This window comes from Ranitomeya imitator, chromosome 10, assembly GCF_032444005.1.
Source record: "Ranitomeya imitator isolate aRanImi1 chromosome 10, aRanImi1.pri, whole genome shotgun sequence".
Classification (NCBI taxonomy): domain Eukaryota; kingdom Metazoa; phylum Chordata; class Amphibia; order Anura; family Dendrobatidae; genus Ranitomeya; species Ranitomeya imitator.
In genome coordinates this window covers 112,640,858-112,663,899 of record NC_091291.1, presented here as the reverse complement: position 1 = coordinate 112,663,899, position 23,042 = coordinate 112,640,858, and the positions used below count along the sequence as shown (strand labels likewise).

At 41.3% G+C, this 23,042-nt stretch overlaps 1 protein-coding gene across 4 annotated transcripts in view; it reads left to right on the top strand.

Moving 5' to 3' along the window:
- The first annotated feature begins 7,722 nt into the window (after positions 1 to 7,722).
- LOC138651845 (probable glutamate receptor) overlaps positions 7,723 to 23,042 on the top strand; it is a 35,109-nt gene continuing 19,789 nt past the window's right edge. Inside the window, exons 1-3 of one of the 4 annotated variants that reach the window (XM_069742388.1) lie at positions 7,746 to 7,824; positions 12,132 to 12,302; positions 15,930 to 16,004. In XM_069742388.1, coding sequence (XP_069598489.1) covers positions 15,947 to 16,004 — 58 coding nt within the window. In that variant the 5' untranslated portion in view covers positions 7,746 to 7,824; positions 12,132 to 12,302; positions 15,930 to 15,946. Of the gene's footprint in view, positions 7,825 to 12,131; positions 12,303 to 15,929; positions 16,005 to 23,042 lie in introns of those variants that run through there. The other 3 variants (XM_069742391.1, XM_069742389.1, XM_069742390.1) reach the window with 3 other exon arrangements.

Here is a 23,042-nt window from a genome sequence, read left to right as displayed (position 1 = left end):
TCTGACTTTCTTTTTTTCCCTGGACTGAATGGTCAGCACCAAAGCACAGAGACAAATATGTCCTATTCTTGTTCTCTCTTCATATCAGGTTTCAGAATAAAGACCCTCACGCACTTCAGACTATTCGTGGCTCAAAATATACCTTTACAGCTCTACCTTAGAGCAAGCCTGCACAACATAAGACGCATGGGCCGCATGCGTCCCGCCAAGCGATGTTGTGCAGCTCTCCGGTAGACACTGTACCCATCTCTCCTTTCTCTTATATTCAAATGCATTCACGTCTTTCAGACGCAAATATGTTTGATCACTGTGGTGCTGGGACTGGGGCAGCACTGCACATGTCTGTCCCTGCCCCGACGTGCATCAACATGATGAGGTCAACAGTCAACACGCTGCTGACGTCACCACACTGTGGCCGGAGCTGCAGAGACGTCCAATCTCGGTAAGCGTTCCATGGAGGAGCTGAAGGCTAAATGTGTTTAATAATCATTTTACATGAGGAGGCTGGGTGATGGGAGGGTCTGTGTAACTACCAAGGCACATTATGAGAAGGAAAGGGGTCACCGTATATCGAGGGGTAGTGGGTGGGTGGACTTTATAAAGAGGGCCACAGTGTGGAGAGAATATTATTGAAAGGGGATATTTTGGAGAATCGGTGTAGAAGGGTATATTATGCAGGGGGGCACTGTGTGTAGGTGGGGGATATTATGGAGAGGGGTAATGTGAGGGGAGGGAGATATTATGGAGAAGGGCTGTGGGGGAACATTATGGAGGGGGTGTTATTATGGAGATAGGCTGCACAGGAAGAGAATTTGGGTACTGATAAGCGCTCCACAATATCTAAAATGAAAGCACATTTCATCTTTAACTCTGAGGGGGCCGTGGGGAGGAACTTGTTGGGCTATCTGAGAGGGCAAATAAAGGGGCAATGGAGGACATTATTGGGTACATTATGAGACGATGCTGGACATCGAGGCAATTGGCAGACTGTGAAAAGGTGTATAATATAGTGAAGGGCAGTGGGTACAATGTGCAGCGAAGCATTGTGGGAGATATATGGAAAGGGGCAGTATGGAGGTGATAATATGGAGAGGGGCAATGTGAGGGGTGTATTATGGAGGGGGGCTGTGAGGGGGCATATTATGGAGAGGGGAAGTGTGGGGGAGTTATTATGGAGAGCTGCCGTGTAGGGGTATATTATGAAGAGGGACAGTGTGGGGGTATATTATGGAGAGGGAAAGTGTGGGGGGTTATTATGGAGAGCTGCAGTGTAGGGGTATATTATGGAGAGAAACAGTGTAGGAGTATATTATGGAGAGGGGCAGTGTGGGGTTTATTATGGAGAGGAGTAGTGTGGGGGTATATTATGGAGAGGGACAGTGTGGGGGATTTATTACGTAGAGAGAGTGTGGGAATTTATTATGGCAAGGGGCAGTGTGGGGGTATATTATGGAGAGAGGCAGTATCGGGGGAATTTGTGCATGGAGCACAATTAGAGGAAATTATTAAGCGGCACAGCATAGGAGATATTTATGGAGTATTATAACAATACTTTTATTTTTTAAGGCACTGTGTCTGGATGTGCTGTTGAAGATGGAGGAGAGGGAAGTCTGCAGAGATGAGCTCAAGGCACAAAATCTCATTATGGCATCTGGGCAAAATAAAGAAAAGAGGAGAATGACTTCAATCAGAACAGATGTCACTTATAAGGTACCTGGATGTAAATATTTCTGATACTGACGGCATCTCATCAGTGCTCTGGTTCCTGTATGGTCTGCAGTCTGATGATGATGATGACTAATAACAGCATCTCCCAGCATCTCCTTACCATTGTAAAGGACATAATGGGAGTTGTAGGTCCATGCGGTACAATTGTATATGGGGCTGTCATGATTTGCAATTGATCACTGTACTAAACTTGGTGCTGTATAGATGCAACGACGGTGGCTCTGGAGCTGCATTCATGTACTGACGCTGGTTCTGGAGCTGCAGTTATGAATTGATGCTGGTTCTCGTGCTGCATTTATGTGCTAATGGTGGTTCTGGTGCTGAATTCATGTACTAATGGTGTTTCCGATGGTGGTTTTGGTTCTGCATTCATGTACTAATGTTGGTTCTGGCGCTGCATTCATGTACTAATGGTGTTTCCGGCGCAGCAGTCATGTACTAATGGTGGTTCCGATGGTGGTTTTGCTTCTGCATTCATGTACTAATGGTGGTCCTGGTGCTGCACTAATGTGCTGACGGTGGTTATGCTGATACTTAAAAATTCTCAAAACTTAGACATCTGAGATTATGAAGAGGATTTGGCGAGTTTGTGCTTTAGAACTTCAGTGTAAGTTAGCGTGTGTTCACACAGATTTTTTTTTTAGCACAAATTCTACAGTTCCTCCTCAAATACTCAAAACTTGGTTCTAGTGATGTATTAATGTACTAATGGTGGTTCTGCTGATGTATTAATGTTATTACTCATTTATTTTTTTGCGGCCCTTGGGGTTGGTTCAGTATGACAATGTGGCCCTTGGACCAAAAACTGTTGTGCACCCCTGCTTTAGAGAGAGATTTTGGGAAATCCTGGCAAACAACCAGAATTAGAACTCTTTCATAAGTCCATTTTTCCACGTACAAGAAAAAGTGATTATTCTGATCAGACTTTGATCAGAGTGTGGTACGAGTTTCATCCGTTTTTCTCGTACATGGAGAAATTTAAAGAAGAGAATTTCTCCACCTTCTCCTTCCTGACAGTCCTGAAAATCGGACCACAGTGGGATGGCATCTGAGTGCAGTCCAAATTTTTTCACAGACCAATTGACTTGCATTGCTGATTTTGATCCTCACCAAATCTCATCCACGAGTTCCGGGCAAAATCTGCAGCAGAAAGTAGTCTTGAATTGTGGATTTTGAAATGCACTAATTTGGATTCGGAAGAGTTTCTTTGAAGATTTCAGCTTTAGCAATTCAAAGGATGTTTTGTTTTTTTCCCTCAAATCTTTTGTAGCAGAAAAATTACAACCTCACAGTTGTGCATCTGGGGCATTTCCACCTTTAGCGGCAGAAGTGTTTCAGCTATACTTACCAATATTTTTATGGATAAGTCACACGTTTCAGCTTCTGCGTGGCAAAAAGTGCGATCCATTGAATCAACTACAGTGTAAATGGCCACAAAGCGTACTTGTCGCTGGCCGATTTACACAACAGACATTTGCACAATTTTGCAAAATATATAAAATAATATATATATATATATATATATACAATGATACAATGCCTACAAGTAGTATTCAACCCCCTGCAGATTTAGCAGGTTTAATAAGATGCAAATAAGTTAGAGCCTTCAAACTTCAAACAAGAGCAGGATTTATTAACAGATGCATAAATCTTACAAACCAAAAAGTTTTGTTGCCCAGTTAAATTTTTATAAATTTTAAACATAAAAGAGTGGGTCAATTATTATTCAACCCCTAGGTTTAATATTTTGTGGAATAACCTTTGTTTGCAATTACAGCTAATAATCGTCTTTTATAAGACCTGATCAGGCCGGCACAGGTCTCTGGAGTTATCTTGACCCACTCCTCCATGCAGATCTTCTCCAAGTTATCTAGGTTCTATGGGTGTCTCATGTGGACTTTAATCTTGAGCTCCTTCCACAAGTTTTCAATTGGGTTAAGGTCAGGAGACTGACTAGGCCACTGCAACACCTTGATTTTTTGCCTCTTGAACCAGGCCTTGGTTTTCTTGGCTGTGTGCTTTGAGTCGTTGTCTTGTTGGAAGATGAAATGACGACCCATCTTAAGATCCTTGATGGAGGAGCGGAAGTTCTTGGCCAAAATCTCCAGGTAGGCCGTGCTATCCATCTTCCCATGAATGCAGACCAGATGGCCAGGCCCCTTGGCTGAGAAACAGCCCCACAGCATGATGCTGCCACCACCATGCTTGACTGTAGGGATGGTATTCTTGGGGTCGTATGCAGTGCCATCCAGTCTCCAAACGTCACGTGTGCGGTTGGCACCAAAGATCTCGATCTTTGTCTCATCAGACCAGAGAACCTTGAACAAGTCAGTCTCAGAGTCCTCCAAGTGATCATGAGCAAACTGTAGACGAGCCTTGACATGATGCTTTGAAAGTAAAGGTACCTAACGGGCTCGTCTGAAACGGAGACCATTGCGGTGGAGTACATTACTTATGGTATTGACTGAAACCAATGTCCCCACTGCCATGAGATCTTCCCGGAGCTCCTTCCTTGTTGTCCTTGGGTTAGCCTTGACTCTTCGGACAAGCCTGGCCTCGGCACGGGAGGAAACTTTCAAAGGCTGTTCAGGCCGTGGAAGGCTATCAGTAGTTCCATAAGCCTTCCACTTCCGGATGATGCTCCCAACAGTGGAGACAGGTAGGCCCAACTCCTTGGAAAGGGTTTTGTACCCCTTGCCAGCCTTGTGACCCTCCACGATCTTGTCTCTGATGGCCTTGGAATGCTCCTTTGTCCTTCCCATGTTGACCATGTATGAGTGCTGTTCACAAGTTTGGGGAGGGTCTTAAATAGTCAGAAAAGGCTGGAAAAAAGAGATAATTAATCCAAACATGTGAAGCTCATTGTTCTTTGTGCCTGAACTACTTTTTAATACTTTAGGGCAGTGTTTTTCAACCAGTGTGCCGCGGCACACTAGTGTGCTGCGACACATGGTCGGGTGTGCCGCGGGGAACGGGAGTCAGCTGTTCTCTGTGCCGACTGTCAAGCTGACAGCCGGCACAGAGAAGCTGCAGCGCGCCGGCTCCCGGAGATCAATTGTACTCGCAGACATCTACCAGCTGCGAGTACAATTGAGGCTCTGACCGCTGGGTCAGAGCGACGCCAGCAGCGTGATCAAGTCATGTGATCACGCTGCTGACGTCACTATCCGGCGCGCAGGAGACAGAAGACACTTGGTGGTAAGTGCTCCTGTGCTGTGGAGCTGAAGACACCGAAGATTCAGCGTGGGGTGGGTTTATGGGGAGTATGTGGGGGGATTTATTAAGTGTGTGGGGGGATTTATTAAGTGTGTGGGGGGATTTATTAAGTGTGTGGGGGGATTTATTAAGTGTGGGGGGATTTATTCAGTGTGTGGGGGGATTTATTCAGTGTGGGGGGGGATTTATTCAGTGTGTGGGGGGATTTATTCAGTGTGTGGGGGGGATTTATTCAGTGTGTGGGGGGATTTATTCAGTGTGTGGGGGGGATTTATTCAGTGCGTGGGGGGATTTATTCAGTGTGTGGGGGGGATTTATTCAGTGTGTGTGGGGGGGATTTATTCAGTGCGTGGGGGGGATTTATTCAGTGCGTGGGGGGGATTTATTCAGTGTGTGGGGGGGATTTATTCAGTGTGTGTGTGGGGGGGATTTATTCAGTGTGTGTGGGGGGGATTTATTTATGCAGTTTTTGGGGTGATTTATTCAGTGTGTGGGGGGGATTTATTCAGTGTGTACGTGGGGGGGGGGCTGGAATTTATTTAGCATGTGTGGGGCAGGGTGCATTTATTCTGTGTGGAAGGGGATGGATTTATTCTATCGGAAGGGGAGTGGATATATTCTGTGGGGAGATGGGGGTGGACACAGTAGCGAGGGGAAAAATGTGTGCTGACAGTACTGGGAGCAAAGGTGATGGGATGTGTGAGGACAGTATGGGGAGTCGGGGGAATGTGTGAGGGGGGAATGTGTGAGGAGGAAATATGGAGAGAGCAAAGGGGTATGTTAGCAGGAGGGGGATGTACAGGAGGAGGCTATTAGAAATGTGTGCAGACAGTATGGGGGGATGAAAGTGTGAGTGGACACATAATAGATACTGAGTAGTGTGAGGGTAACAGCCAGGAGGAGACAGTATGCCAAGTAGGAGGAGTGTAATGAAGGGGCACAGTAGAGAGACTGGGCTCTCTATGATGGACACCGTATGAGAAGGCAGTGTGAAGTATGGAAAAGAGAGAGAGGGTAGTGTGGATGGCATGTACCATAAGAGGGACAGTGAGGGTCATATTATGTGCTGGGAATAAAGTGAGGGGCAATTATTTACTCAGGGGCTCAGCCTAGGGCAGATATTATTATTCCGGAGCATTATAATAACACTGCTATCTTTAAGGGTGTTGTGTCGGGATGTGCTGCAGAAGACAGGAGAAGATGGAAGTCTGCAGAAACGAGCTCTGCCGGTGGATGAGAAGAGTCATCATGGCATCTGGACAAGGTGAAGGTGAAAAGAAAGAGGCGACTCCACAAACAACGTCATCTATCAGGTACCTGGATGTAAATGTGTTTTTTTGTGATACTAATTCTCATTTTTATTTGTTAGGAACATTAAAGGGGATGTCCAAGGTTGTGATGAGTCTGCAGTCATACTATGTGACTGCAGACTTCTGAATTCTCACAGTGCACACTGCTATCATAATTCTCTGATGTTGGTGATTTACATACATGTGGTCACGTGCTGACTAGACATGTGTGGCCTCATTCAATGAAAATGAATTGACTGAGGCCGGACACGTCTAGTTAGAATGTGGCCAGAAGTATCCAAATCACATACTTGTGCTGTCATGACCGTCCACTCTGGCCACCGGCAAGGGAGAATCCTGAAAGTGTGCAGTGCTTTTGCTGTGAGAATTCACATAGAATGACTGCAGACTTTCATCTCAAACCTGGACGCACCATTTTGTGCCATTTTGGTTGGTGGTGTGCCTCGGGATTTTTTAAGTATAAAAAGTGTGCCGCGGCTCAAAAAAGGTTGAAAATCACTGCTTTAGGGGAACCAAACAGAATTCTGGTGGGTTGAGGGGTTGAATAATAAATGACCCTCTGAAAAGACTTTTCACAATTTTTAAGAAAAATAAACAAAGAAATAACATTCTTTTTTGCTGCAGTGCATTTCACACTTCCAGGCTGATCTACAGTCCAAATGTCACAATGCCAAGTTAATTCCGAATGTGTAAACCTGCTAAATCTGCAGGGGGTTGAATATTACTTGTAGGCACTGTATATATATATATATATATATATATATATATATATATATATATATATATACACACCTACTCATTTAAAGATTTTTCTGTATTTTCATGACTGTGAAAATTGTACATTCACACTGAAGCAGTCATCAAAGCAAAAGGTGGCTACTTTGTAGAACCTAGAATATAAGACATATTTTCAGTTGTTTCACACTTTTTGTTAAGTATATAATTCCACATGTGTTAATTCATAGTTTTGATGCCTTCAGTGTGAATGTACAATTTTCACAGTCATGAAAATACAGAAAAATCTTTAAATGAGACGGTGTGTCCAAACTTTGGTCTGTACTGTGTAATACAATAGCATATACTAATGGAATCTAAACCAATATCAGTAAAATAAATTGAAAAAAAAAGTAACATTTTTCTTTATTTTTGCGCTTTTTATACAAATTTGCATTTGTGCTTTGTCTTGTAGGTAATTATTGTACATAGACGGAAAAAATAAACAATCTTTGCTTTTCAAATCTTTTTTTTTTTTCCCCCCCGGATGAATTTCTGAGTGCTGCTCCCCATCCAGTCTGGTTGTATAATATTGCTATATATTATTATTCTCCCAAAGGGAGCACATAATTATCCTCCAGTCAATCACTGTGAAAAATGGAAGCAGTAACACACACATTCCAATAAGGGGCCACTAAAACCGTAAGGCTGGCTCGCTCCTCCTCCTCCAATCCTCAGCATCTCCTATTGAATCTGGCGGATTTGCAATGTTTTCCTGAGAAGCTTTTTTTCTCTCTCGTTGCTGTTGAGAGGAGAATAACAGAACACAGGACTCTGCTTCCAAGAGAACTAAGTGGTAAGACTTAATTTTATTATTATTTCATATTAACTGTGCTTTTTTCTATTAACACTATTGACAAAATACACAAAAAGATTATATTTATATTTATTATTATTATTTATATTTTTTTTTGTGGGGGGTGAATTTTTAATGTAAAAAAAAATCCTAAAAAAATTCAATGTAAAACTTAAAACCTGTATTACAATTCTTTCAAAACTAGAAATTTTTTTGCACTTTATATTTCATATTTTATCGTTTTTTTCATCATTGCAACATAATTAAAAAAGGCAAAATCCTGATGAATTTTAATGAGTTTTATTGCTATTTTGCGGTGTTTTGGGTATTGTGTTATCATTACTGATGTCACTAAGAAGCTGTATCTGTTTATGTTAAGTAGAATTTAATTAATTTTTTTTTGCATAGGAGTATTTTTTAATGATTTTTGCTAAACTTGTAAAAAAAAAAAAAAAGTTTGCTGCTAGCTGGATTATTAGTGCAGAAAATATTTTTCAGTGAATGGCCATATAGGACCAGAATAGGTTAAAGTGGGAAAAAAACAACAGGGATATTTATAGTGAAATGTTTTTTTACTGATTCAATTACCTAGCAACGCAACAGAATTTCTTATATCTGGCATTGGGAGAGCACGTCATTTTCTGAGAAATTCTGAAGATCTTGCGTGGTCTCGTGAATTATAAAGCCTGTAGAAGCAGGTAATTACTAAAAGAAGATTAAGCCCCTTTGTGCATTGTGGGGCCAAATTTGTTTTTCGGTTTCTGATATTATCCCTTCTTGAAAGCGTCTTTTGTAAATTCCTAAGATACTTATATCACATTATGCGTAAAAAGCCAAAACTTCCAATAAAACTAAATAAGACGTTACTTTTCTATGCACAAAAAAATCATTTTCTACCTAATTTTGGTCAAAAACTATTACAATTTGTGTTGCGTTTGTTGTTTTTTTATGTAGTGCCTTAGTAGGGAGTGTTTTAAACTTGGGTCCATATATGATTGATGATCAGGCATGACCTTAGAGTAGCTGTCAACCAAGTCAAAAGTGGCAAATTTTAGCTACTATTTTATTCTTTCTGCTCCACTGAATATACCGTGTGTTTTTGTTTTTGTTTTCAAACCGCCATATGGTTCCAGAGATAGACATTTTTATTTTCAACTAATTTTTATAGTGTTTAGAAGGGGGTGATACTCTCAGGATCCTCTAGGGCGTGGCGTACAGGATCCTCTAGGGCGTGGCGCATAGGATCCTCTGGGGGCGTGGTGCACAGGATCCTCTGGGGCGAGGTGCACAGGATCCTCTGGGGCGTGGCGCACAGGATCCTCTAGGGCGTGGCGTACAGGATCCTCTAGGGCGTGGCGCATAGGATCCTCTGGGGGCGTGGCGCACAGGATCCTCTGGGGCGTGGCGCACAGGATCCTCTGGGGCGTGGCGCACAGGATCCTCTGGGGCATGGCACACAGGATCCTCTGAGGCGTGGCGCACAGGATCCTTTGGGGCGTGGCACACAGGATCCTTTGGGGCATGTCTGTTGTCTACTCTGCGTTATTACCATATGAGCCACGCCCCTTCGTAGAGACCATAAACATTTGCAGGAAATAAAATGGTCCATATCTTTGATATCGTATGGCAGATTTGAAAAAAAAAATGGAGCCATGAGAATAGAATAACGGCAAAACCTCGCCACTTTTACCCTTGTTATAAGTCATCTTTAAAACCTCTTATTTGGGCAGATGGATGGGCGAAATTTTTGATAAATTATTTTTTCTTAAGTGTCATTACTTGCAGGTGGGGGTTTTGCAATTAAGAGGTCAAATGTATAAAATATCAATAATTTTAACAAGAAAAAAAAAGTGACCACTATCATTTATTTCAAGGTTACTAATGGGATCGCAAAGGAATTGTTCTCTAGGGATTTAATATTGATGATCTACCCTTAGGATAGGAACAGACCCAACTCCTCGCTCACCAACCGCTCAGCTGACGGAAGCCCTCTAGTGAGTGTTGTGGCCTTTTCATTGTTTGCCAGGAATAGCGCCATATTTTGTTTTAGAGGCTGCGCCTGGTATTACAGTTATTTGTAGCTCCACCCTCATTCAACACCAGGCACCACTAATACTAAATGCACGGGACGGTGTCTGAAAAACGATGGAAATGCCACAATGAGCAATAGAAAAATAGATGAGTATATTTTGTAAACTTTTATTATAGGGGCTCTTTGGAATAAATACATGTTATGACTTTAGGGGTCTAAAAGTTGAGCATTGATGTATTATTTTTATTTATTTATCTCTTTTTGCAAATAACCATGCTTTAAGCAATATATTTGATTCCAAACAACACCTTCTAAATAGGTGATGAAAATAAAAGAACAGATGGAAAGTGTGAAGAGCGTAGAGGCATGGTCAGACTACACGGGGTTTGTTTGTAGTCTGTTACCTTGACGACACACAGGTCTGCACTGAACCTGTATAGACAGGAAGGATATAGGATTTATTAAGACTTTTTTTGCAAAGTTATTTCAGGTTTTTTACTTATAGCTGCATTGAAGCAAAAAAAAAAAAATGGTTAGAAACATACAGCAGTATCGCCTTGAATTAGTTTTTTGAGACCCAATTATTCTTTTAAAGTCCTGTCTAATAGGACATAATTATTTGGAGAATACCCCTGTAATCGTAGTTTGTATATAAATATATATCTACATATATTTGTGCGCTATAGATCTATAAATATGTGTGTGTATATATTACATATATGGGGAACGTTTCTCCTAGTGGAGCATGACCGGCCAGGCCTTGCATGTCAGAATGAGGAGACTTATAAGCCATGCATGTTTCTCTGGGAAATTGAATATGCAAATTGCCTCTTCTGAAATTCTGAAAGGAAGATGACTAGAACTTTAGCGAGACCTATTGAAAGCAGCGATCATAAAAGTCAATATTGACCCTTTAATGAGCCTTGCCATATGACTTGGGATAAAAGCCAAACCAGAATCTCAATTTTCAGACACTGAGTTTCGAGATGTTGCTTCTCATCAGTGCAAGGTATGAGTTCTGATTTGCCTAGGTGAGAGGTTTAAGACGGGGATGTAAGGTGTAACGTTTCTCCTTGTGGAGAGTGACGAGCTAGGCCTCTTCCTGTCTGAAGAGGAAATTTGCCTATATAATTTCCCAGAGGAGCATGAATGGCGTATAAGTCTCCTCACTCTGACATGAAAGGCCTGGCTTGTCACTCTCCACAAGGAGAGACGTTACCCCTTAGACTCCAGTCTTAAGCCTCTCATGCAGCCAAATCAGATTTCATACTTTGCACTGATGAAGGGCAACACCTGAAAACACCATGTTTGCAAAGTGAGTCTTTGGTTTGGCTTTTATCCGAAGTCATCTGGCAAGGCTCGTTAAAGGGTCAATATTGGCTTTTAGAATCACTGCTTTCAATAGGTGGCACTACAGTTCTTGTCCTCTTCCTCTTTGAAGGGGCAATGATATGTGATAATGATAAAATCGCCACCTGGAAATTCCTTGTAAAACCTAAAACTAAGGGAGGGGCTGCATGAACCCTATTAATTGCAGAGCCGTCGCGTCCATTACACCGGCGGTGAATATTTTTCTGTAGGGGGCTCTTGATTTGTAGTGAGTGGCTTTATAACAACCACATTGCATTTATTCAATATTCCCCTTTTTTATGGTTTTTTCTGCTGTAAAGGTTTCCAGTAGGGATCTCTAGGGATTGAGATGTTATTCAATCATGGGCATTCGCAGTATTCGAATCTTTCCATATTGAAGCCGTACCGCGAGATCTGCGTCTAGCATCAGTTAACGAAATATGTTGGGAAATACCTGCCAAATTCTGTCGGGAGGACATATGTCTGCAAAGTAATTGAAAACATGGATTGGCTTATTAGATTGATGTCCAGAACGACATCTGACATATTCTGCATCTTAAATGCTGTCAATTATGGTAGATTCCTCAAAAATAAAATTGGAGCAAAATTTTATTTTCTGCTCTCCAAAAGCAACTCTAAGTCAGAGTCGTGAATGTTATTACCGTAGAGCGCGGGTAGAGACAATGTACAATTATTTTCTTTCTTGCTGTCAATCAAATCCATGATTATATTCACTGACAGTAATAAAGCAAGTAACACGCAGCATCCAATAAGATATATGAATAATATATGAAATTGTTTACATCGCAGATTTCATGCTCTGGATTGTCGAGAAACTCAACTTACTACTATGCATATAATCTTTATCAGTAGCTTCCACTTCCATCTTTTCTTCTGTTAATATCGGTTCACTAATCATTTTCAGCTCTTCGTTGTTAAAAGAAGACACGGTCACTGTCTGTCACAAAATCAATACGCTCTACCTCTGCTGCTGGGATTCTAATGTGCTAATTTGTAGGAGCTTTGACTATATACAGATACTAATAAAGAAAACCGCTACCTTGCCAGCACCAATCTGTTATCCAGGACAGTCGGGGTATGTACACATGTCATCTTTAGACTCCAGTGTGCCGGCGTCATATTAGAAGCAAATGATGCTTCAAGAAAAAGCTAGCAGTGTTTTCCCTGGAGCGTCTTTTTTACCTTGTGTACGGGGATTTTTTTTAATACCATGTATAACATAGTGGCGGCTTCCAAGCAAAAGCCGCCAGAGGAAAGAACCAGTCACTTCTTTTGGACACTTGACGGCTTTAGAAGTCTAAAATGGTCAAACAACAAAAGTAGAAGATTGATGATCCATCAAAGATTACCATTGATTGGGTGGGACCCAATCAAACAATAACCTTTCCCAAAGATGGACCATCAATGTTTTACTTTTGTTGTACAATGTTTTAAACCTGTTTAAGACAACTTTCACCTAAGTATAATGTGTAAACACATTTATGGTTCTTGTTATGGCTGCAGCAAGGGGTTTTATGGAGATCTCGGTTCAGTAGAGTTGAGCAAAACGATTCCCAGGACCCTTGGTCTAGTGGCCACATCCAAAGTCCATGGCTGTCATGCCAGAGCCTTGCAACCCTCCTTTGATCTGCCAGGATCACCAGCACCTCTTTTTCTTGGTAGAACTGGCACAACGTCAAGTTGGTAACAACATGAAGCCACGCCACAATTATGATCTTGGGCCTGGCACACCAATCGGAAGAGGCATTTTTGGGGATCACAGCAGGTCAATGGTGGTTCGCGCCCCTCTGGTCTGGTAGATGATTTCTACAGATGTGGCCAAAGGACCATGATCCTGAAAATATTTTTACCCAACTGTATAGCTCAAAGGAAGGACAGCATGGGTCCAGTTGTCGAAGGCCGAATAATTTACTTAAGATGACAATTTACACCATTTGGCCTTCATAAACTGTGCTTATTCTGATGCTAGAGTCCCACCACCAGTTATAAGACATGTCTTTCAGCAGACCCCATATTGCCCCTTCACATTACTGCATTCTCCCATGTTTTGGAATTCACATCACTGTAAAGTAATTCTAACAACTTCATGGTTGGCTGGAGATTATTATTATTTCGTCTGCAATTAAAATACTAAGCTGGTGTTTTCTCCATGAACCCATGGCACCCTGCGTCCTCCAGGCCTCACAATTTCTGATGGATGTTGTCTGTAAATATGAATTCCCCCAACCCCTCCCCAAAATCCTTGGGCCTTTTATTAGGACCTGTCGTCATTAATTTTGTTGTAAAGTATTTGATTCTTTCTATTACTTGCTAAAAAAAATAGAATTTTTTTTCCATGGACATCTAAGAGGACCATTAGGTTCCTCTGACCAAAATATATATATTCTTCATTTTTGTTATTTTTAAATCTGTCATACTTTTCCAGAAATATGGGCGTTTTTATTTAGTTCTTATTGTTGTGGTCTTTACCAAGGGTGGTGTGGTTCACAGGATCTTCTGGGGTGTGGCTGTAATTACCCTGTGAGCCACTCCCACGTAGTAAAGGCCGTAAAAATTAGCGCTAAATAAAAAGGCCCTTATCACTGGAACCATATGGTGGATCTAAAAAAAGAAACGGGAGTAATCGGGGGAAGTATCGGAAATAACATAAGAGTAATAACTGACCTAGTTTGACCTAGTGACAGGTCCTCTGTAAGTAGCACTTCTGGGTCATATGATTGATTGAGCCCCATTATCAATTTTTTCATTACCCCAGATCACTTACTGGACTTAGCCGTTGTTATACAGCAGGTGAAATAAGTATTGAACACGTCACCAATTTTCAAAGCAAATTTATTATTAAACGTGCTATTGACATAAAATTCTCACCAGAAGTTGATAACAACAGATCCATTCCACACCGGCAAAGAAGTCAAACCATAGATGTCCATAAATTAAGTTATGTGTAATTATGAGAAATTACACCAGGAAAAAGTACTGAACACATTAACTGAAATATATTTAATATTTCGTTCAAAAACCCCAAAAGCCTTTGTTGATGATGAAGCTTGAAGAAACCTCCTGTATGGAGAAACTAGTCACAGGCATTGCTCAGGTCAGATTATGGATTTTCTTTCCATTTAAATACTCTAGAAATCCTCAAGGTACCATGGGCTCCTTCTACGAACTCTGAGCTTTAAATCCTTCCATAAATTTTCCATTAGATTCAGGTCAGGTGATTGGCTCGGCCATTCTAGCAGCTTTATTTTCTGTCTCTGAAACAAATGAGTTTCCTTGTCTGTGTGTTTGTCTTGCTGAAATTTCCTCCCTCATTTCACCTTCATCACCCTGGTAGATGGTAGTAGATTTTTATCAAGAATGCCACAGGAAATTTGTTCATTCATCTTTCCTTCAATCATATGAAGATTGCCAGTGCTGTATGCTGAATAACAGCCACACACCATGATGTTTCTACATCCAAACTTCACTGTTGGCATGGCGTTTTTGGGGTGATATGCAGTGCATTTTGGCCCCAAATATTATGTGTATTAAAGCAGCCAAAGAGTTAAATTTTATTCTCATCTGACCGGACTATATTCTCCCAGTATGTCACAGGCTTGTCTAAATGTTGTTGAGCAAATTTTAAACGTGCTTGAACATCCTTTTTGTTCAGCAATGGAGTGTTTCGTGGTGAGCATGTATTCAAGATGTGGAGCTTGAGTTGAGTTTTTTTTTAAAACAATTATACCTGCTGATTTCAGATCTTTCTGTAGCTCTCCACAGCTGGTCTATGGCTCTTGGGCAACTTTTCTGAAAACTCTTTTCACTCCTCTGTCTGAAATCTTGCAGGGAGTACCTGTTCGCGGCTGTTTTATGGTGAAATGATGTTCTTTCTACTTTCGGATTATGGCCCCAACAGTGCTCATTGGAACCTTCAGTAGTTAAGAAATTCTTCTGTCAATTCCATCAGTATGTTTTGCAACAATAAGGTTGTGAAGGTCTTAACACAGCTCACTGGTTTTACCCATCATGAGATGTCTCTTGTGTGGCACTTTAGTAAAGAGAAGCCTATTTTTATAAGCCATCAGTTGAACCAGCTGATATTATTTGTTACTAAGTGGCAAGATTGCTTCCTAATTACTGAGAGATTTCAGCTGGTGTAATGACTTCCCACGGCTTTTTTCCCATCTCTTTACTCATGTGTTCACTTCTTTTTCCATGTCATTTCTCATTATTACACATAAGTTAATTTATAGACATCTATGGTTTGATTTCTTTGCCTGTGTGGCTTGGATGGGTTGTTACAGACATCTGGTGAGAATTTCATGTCAATAGCACCTTTAGAAATAGATTTACTTAGAAAATTGATGACGTGTTTAGTACTTATTTCACCCATAGTACATTACGTAACTGATATAGAAACATGTCCCAGTCCCATCTTATTATAGAAACCACCCCTCACTATGAGGGAAAAGCGTACTCTGGGGCCAAATTCCCGATCATCTCTGATCTGCCTATACACAGAGCATCCTCTACATTACATCTATAAATCATCCTCCTCCTGGGGTACGTGACTGTAATGATTGAATCCAGGAGCTGCTAATTATTGGACAGAAAACAAGAGCGATAACCCTAGTAACAGGAGTAAAATAACATATCCTTGGCAACAGAAAGCAACGTATTTGGAAAGTGAACGTAACTGGAAAAATCTGCTTTTCTTTAGGTTTCGCAGTGACAGCCATGAAGAAATCCCTGGTTCTGGTCTTCACACTTGTCATCCTTTGGATGGAGGACACGGGTCAGTAAAGTAAATTCTGTAAATAATCACTTCAACTACTAAGCAACTTCATTATCTCTATGGTTGTCAGCACAAGGTAGTAGTGCTGACAATCATCGAGTACTAAGTAGTGGGAGGCTAGAGTTAATGCTGACATCCTCCATTAATTTCCTTAACATGTTAAGAAAACTGATGGGGGAAAAAGTAAATTTACATATATTAGTGCAATCAGTATTCATTATTTTTCAGCTTGACCGCCCTTGAAACCCAAGTTTGCAACGTGATCCATGTTTCACATTTTATTCTTAAGGGAGTGTTTCTCCCAGTAATACAGGCTGGATGTGTTTTTCTCCCAGTAATACAGGCTGGATGTGAGGTCTGTGTGTATCCAGGGTGATGCTGTCTTCACTTGCTACAATGTGTATATTACACTACACTTGCTTTAATATATCTGCATAGCTCCAGTTCTGTCATTTCCACTTCATGTGCAATTTTTCAGTATAAGACATACACGGCTGGAATATCGCATTCAGACTCGGATTCATGCTGCTTATGGTTCGGGCAGCATGAATCGGCCAACTGGTTTTTTTTTTTTTTATCTCTGCATTAAGATACTAATAGATAATAAATTAATGAAAATCTGTGCAAAAGCATTTAAAGAGGTTGTTCACTACTTTAACATTGATGACCTATTCTTAGGATGGGTCATCGGTGTCTGATCGGTGGGGGTGCGATATCTGGCATCCCTACCAACCTGCTATTCTAGATGCGGGGAAGGACCGAAAGTGCTCAGTTACGGAACAGCTCCATCTACTAATAGTGGCCATGGCCGGGTACTCAAAATCCGCCATCTATTCAAATCAATGGTAGCTTCATAACTGAGCACATCTGGCCAACTCCGACACCGAGAACAGCTGGTCAGTGTAGTGCCGGCTGTTGTAACTCGCATCGATCAGACATTGATGACCTATCCTAAGGAAAGGTCATCATCATCAGTGTTAAAGTAGTGGACAAGCTCTTTAAGTTTGGGTTGTTTTTTTTTGCAGTATATCATATTTTATAGTAAAGGCAATATTTCAGCGTCAATTTGTAGGACTGTCATAGAGAAAATTACGAAATTCGGACTGTCGCTAAGAAACAGGTTTTGTTTTGTTTTTTTTTTTGCACCTAACAACAATATAGGCACCCAAGAGAAAAAAAAGGCAACTATCATGCCTAAAAGTGCCACGTAAGCCTTCACTGTGCAGCAGAAGGAAGGTCTCGTAATCATATTTTGGCACCAAAGTGATGGTAAGAGGTGTAATGGCACAGCCAGTGTAGAATTTCCAACCAACAGTGTTTAAGAAACATGAGCACATACTAAGGGTTTAAAGGGAAAAAATAACAAACGTGAAGCATCTTTTCTTAGCTGCACCATTCCTTCGTTATCCTTCCTGGAAAACTATAAATAAATTGACAACTGGGTGTCACCATTTTTCTTATTCTTGTCCAATCAGGGTGGATATTGTATATAGACATACCCACAACTGCTAACACCCAGTCCCAGTTGTCATTTCATTAATACGTTTCAAGTAGAAAAAATGAAGAACTAGTAAAAAAGCGTTTTAATAAAAGATGTTTCACAATTGTCATCTCATGAGGAGTTCTCAGGGGAACAGACAGGTCCTCCTAAATTAATTATTCCAGGAAGCACCCTAAAGAATAATGACCTACATTCTCAGGTGAACAGGTTGCTTACCAGTGGCATAGCGTAGGGGGCACAGAGGTGGTTGACCAAATTCTATTAGGGCACAACATTTTGGAACCTTCCATTCTCAAATTGTAGAGGAGGACGCGCAGTAAGCAATATGTGTCGCTGCCGGTGAGCTCAACCGATTAAGCAGCCAGGGCCAGCTGTGCCATCTTGGTCTCTGCTGCCAGTTCCTATGCAAAGCACAGCAGTTGACATGACTTTGTCATTGGCTGCAGTGCTCTGCATAGGCAGGGACAGAGGCTGAACAAGACTAGTTTGAATCACGTGCACTGCTCTCTTCCGTAGCTCCCAACCTCGATTCTCACTTGAGACCTGTTGGTGGCGCTTTCACAAATTTGAAAGTTTCCCCAATGTTAAAATAAATTAAAAATAATAATATTCGCAATAATTGTTACATTCGTACACTCTTTACAATTTTGATTAGAGATCTAGTTGGGGCTTAGATTAGGACTAGAGTAATAAAATAATAAATAATAAAAGAATATTCCAACAATGTGTAACTTTTTATTTTTCAATTTCATTCAAAAAGAATGGAAAAAAAAAATAGAGGGCCAAGGGGCAAAATATAATTACATGAGTACTTCCTTATCATACAATGTATCTGCATGGGGAAGAAGGGGTTGTATACGGGAATTGCAACTGGTCCTTAGGTTAGGGGGGTGCAATATACTTGCCTCGGGCACTGGTACTCCTAGTAAATTAATTCTATGATGGGGAAAATGACAAACGGATCTAATTGAGTAACAATCTCCAACTAGGAGGACGATATATTGCCATAGATGTAAGTCTTAAAGTCCCTTTCTAAGGCTAGTTTCACATTTGCGTTTAAAACGCAAACGCAGGTGGTGAAGAAAACGCATTTAAACGTGTGCAAACGCTGCATTTTTTAGATGCATGCGTTTTTGCATGTGGTAAAAAAAACCGTGGCTTTGTGACGCGTTTACATGCGTTGTTTCCTGCGTTTGCATTTTTTAAACGCATGATGAGAAGTGTGTGACAGCTGCCAATCATCAAAATCAACTAGAAAACCCACTATAAACAGCAATAGCTAGGGTTAGGGTTAGGATCCCTAGGGTTAGGGTTAGGATCCCTAGGGTTAGGGTTAGGATCCCTAGGGTTAGGGTTAGGGTCCCTAGGGTTAGGGTTAGGTTCCCTAGGGTTAGGGTTAGGGTTTGGATCCCTTTATCACCTTTATGGTGGGGGGTGGCTTATCAGTGTGCATTCTTGTTTTTTTCTATTGAAACGCATGCGTTTAAAAATGCAAGCAAACGCATGTGCTTAAAAACGCATGCGTTTACATAGACAGCAATACGTTTTTTTGCCGCAAAAAACGCCTCTAGAAATTACTACATGTTGCATTTCCGCAACAAAACGCAAGCATAGAAACGACGCATGCGTTGTCAAATGCGGCAAAACGCATGCAAAAAAAAGGCATGCGTTTTTAATGTTAAGTATAGGAAAAAAAACGTATGCGTTTTTTTGCGCTAAAATGCAGCGGCAAAAACCGCAAATGTGAAACCAGCCTAACAGACTTTTGTCAGACAGATGGTGCCCGTCTCTCCTGGGTGTAAATATAAAGTCTGTATAGTCACAGCATAACTATTCCTGAGCCGTCTGCTTTGCTGCAAGTTTATATAGAAATAAACTCCATATATAAGATCAACATTCACATTGTAGCAAAGAAATGGTTAATGAGCCATGTTCTTAGTCATCTGGATCCAATTCCACTCAAATATGCCTTTTGTATAAGGGATACAATGGCTTCTTTATGTTACACCCGTCAGTTATACAGCTCCCCATGGTAGTGCGTTCATTATTACCATAACTCAATCTGAATATTAGCCAAGATTGATCGGGCCAGTGATATATAAGCACATCTCCAGATAACTTATTCACCATCTATGTCATCACAAATCCTCTTTAGAGAAGAAAAGGACAAGAACTCTAGTGTCGCCTATTGGATGTCCGATCCTCAAAACCAATGTTGACCATTTAACAATGCCTGCTGCATGACTTAAGATAAGGATTGCCCTAAGATCATTCCATGACCTTATGTCATTAAGTCTCCTTATGGCAACTTGGCACTAAAAACATTCCCATTTAGATCGCCAGCCAAATCAGATATCTTGTTTTACTGATGAGGGGCAAACTTCCCGAAACACGAGTCTGCAAATAGACCGTCTGGTTTGGCATCTCATCCTAAGTCATGTGGCAAGGGCTTTTTAAAGGGCTAATAATGACTTTTAGGATTGTATTATCCAAAAATGGCCCTAGAGTTCAAATCATCTTTATCTCTAAAAGAGGCTATTGGTGTTTTTATTTCCCCAGTATACACAGAAGCTCTGTATATAGTGTATAGTGTAGTATAGTGTACAGGTAATACAGTGATCACTAGTGGCATAAAACAGAGGAGCTCTGTATCTAGTGTTCATGTACAGGTAGCACAATGACTCACCAGTCACATTATGCACAGCAGCTCAGTATATAGTGTACAGGTAATACAGTGATCACCAGTGACATTATACACAGGAGCTCTGTATGTAGTACATAATGTACAAGTAATACAGTGATCACCAGTGACATTATACACAGGAGTTTTGTATATAGTGTATAGCAGGGGTATCAAACTGCATTCCTCGAGGGCTGCAAACAGCTCCTGTTTTCAGGATTTCCTTGCATTGCACAGGTGATAATTTAATCACCTGCAGAGAATGATTCCAGCACCTTGTGCAATGCTAAGGAAATCTTGAAAACACGCATGGTTTGAGGCCCTCGAGGAATGCAGTTTGACACCCCTGGTGTATAGGTAATTCAGTGATCACCAGTGACATTATACACAGGAGCTCTGTATATGGTGTATAATGTACAAGTAATACAGTGATCACCAGTGACATTATACAGAAGAGTGTATAGTGTGCAGGTACTACAGTGATCAATAGTGACATTATACAGTGACATCTCTAGTTGAAGTCCTTCATCTTCGCTTTTCTTCATTCAGCGCAGACCACTATCACTTCTTCCAGCCAGGACTGGTCTCTGCAGAAAGTGACATAGTTATCAGGAGCACCAATTCCAATGCACATTCCCCACTTCTTTCCCAACTTGTACATTGTCAGATGAAGAAAAAAGTGACAAAGTACCGCCCTGCACAGTAACAGGACCTCCTCCTCAAGTCACCATTTGCATCCCCCCTCAATTCATAATCATTTGCTCTCCCCAACACCCCACTCTTAAGTCATCACCATTTTCTGTTCCCCACCCTCAGTCTTAATTCATAATCATTTGCTGCCCCATCACCCAGTCTCCATTAATATTCATTTTCTGTTCCCCACCTTCCAGTCTCAATTTATAATCATTTTATGTACCCCATGCCCCAGTCTCAATTCATTATCATTTACTGTTCCCCAACACCCAGTCTAAATTCATAATCATTTGCTGTACCACCATCTCAATTCATCTCCATTTGCTGTACCCCACTCCTGTCTCAATTCATCTTAATTTGCTGTACCCAACCCCACCTCAATTCATAATCATTTGCTGTACCCCATCCCCCAGTCTAAATTAATCATAATTTGCGCTCCCCCACCGCACCCTCAATACAGTAAGAAGCGGTCACAGAAGAGGCGGAGGGAGCTCCTAGCTGCCGTTCTGTTGACAGGAGTGGAGCTCAAGCAAAGCTCCCTTTGCCGACGAAATGTGCACTGCAACCCACCCCTGCCCCTGGGGACAGGTGAGCAGAAGTCCAAGCCACCTCCCTTTGCTTCTGCTCAACGGGCCCCATACACCCGTAAGGATAGTAATGCCCCGATGGTGGCCCTTCCGGAGCATAAATTGTAGTCCATGCTCAGAGTGTGAATCTTGCCAAATTGTGTGCAGGAGGAGAATTTGTAATTTTTATATATTAGTAAATGCCACAAATCTTGTCCTCAATACATTTTGTTAAAATAAACAAAACACAGACTAACCCTTTAAGGCCCAAACAAGGCCACATCCTTTAAAGTTATAATAAGCCTCTGGGCCTTCTTGATTTAGACATCAAGGGACAAGAACAACTACATTGAGCCTAGACAATGGAAGGGAGCAATACAAACTATTGCTGTCATGCCACATTCACACATCTGATTTTCATGATAGCAGTACATATCATCATGTTCGGACCGGCCATGGGTCTCCTGATCATCCACAACCAATCCTTGAGGCTATTGATTTTGTTTCAGGGGACCAGCGGCCAGTTGGGACATCACAATCCGTACTGGCACTATGAAAGTTGGACTGGACTTAGGGTTTCTATTCCTTTAAAGAGGAGGTGTCATTGGGTCAAAAGAGTTCAGTTTGCTTATATTTTATTCCTGCGTCTCCACTGTGTGTACCATTTTGTTTTGTTTTTAAATCCGTCCTATAATTCCAGAGATATGGTCCTTTTAATTTAGTACTACTTTTTTGTTCATCTTTACTAAGGAGGCGTGGCTCATAGTTTCCTCTGGGGAGTGTCTTTAGGCTGCTCTGCATAATTATCCTTTAAGCCACGCCTCTTGGTAAAGATCATACAAATTACCATTAAATATAAAGGTCCATATCTCTGGAACCATATGACAGATTTAAAAAACAAAACAAAAAGTGGAATACTCAGGAGAGCAGAGGGAATAAAATAGTAGAATTAACTCGCTTCTTGTGCCCGGGATACAAGTCCCCTTTAAGTGTACATTGCAGCCTGAAGTCAAGTCTGATGGTAAAACCAAAGAAAAAATCTGGGAACCTTACTCTACATTCCCAAATATTTCTTCACGTGCGGTTGCATGTAAATATCTGTCAGTACAATAGCAAATGAGCAATTATAACTGGGTGGAAGCTGTCTGCGCCTCACTGGTTGACAGTGCGGAGATATTTTATACCAACGCCCAATTATTTACGGTTCCGTAGAGGACGACAGTTGGAATAAAGACCAGATAAAGGTTTTGCCGGCCTCGTACTGTGAGGCGCTGAGGCATCTGACAGCATCAATTGATAGACTCGTTTTCTCGGAATATTCTCCGGCAGCTCTTCAACTTCACTTGAAAAGAACTTTTATGTGCGAGAGGCTTTGAATAGGGAACAAGACGACGCATTCTCCGAGCAGTCAACTCAAGCCGAGAGGAGGAAAACAGCCCGGCTTGTTTTACAACTCTTCCAAGTCTTGCCAAGGATTATGTAGAAGATTAAAAAAAAAGAAATAAAGAATCTCTGGAAAACAAGGAAAACGGGCATTGAACTCTGAGTCAGGCCAGAAGTGCTTTGTTTTTTGCCGTTTTTTTTTTTTTTGGGGGGGG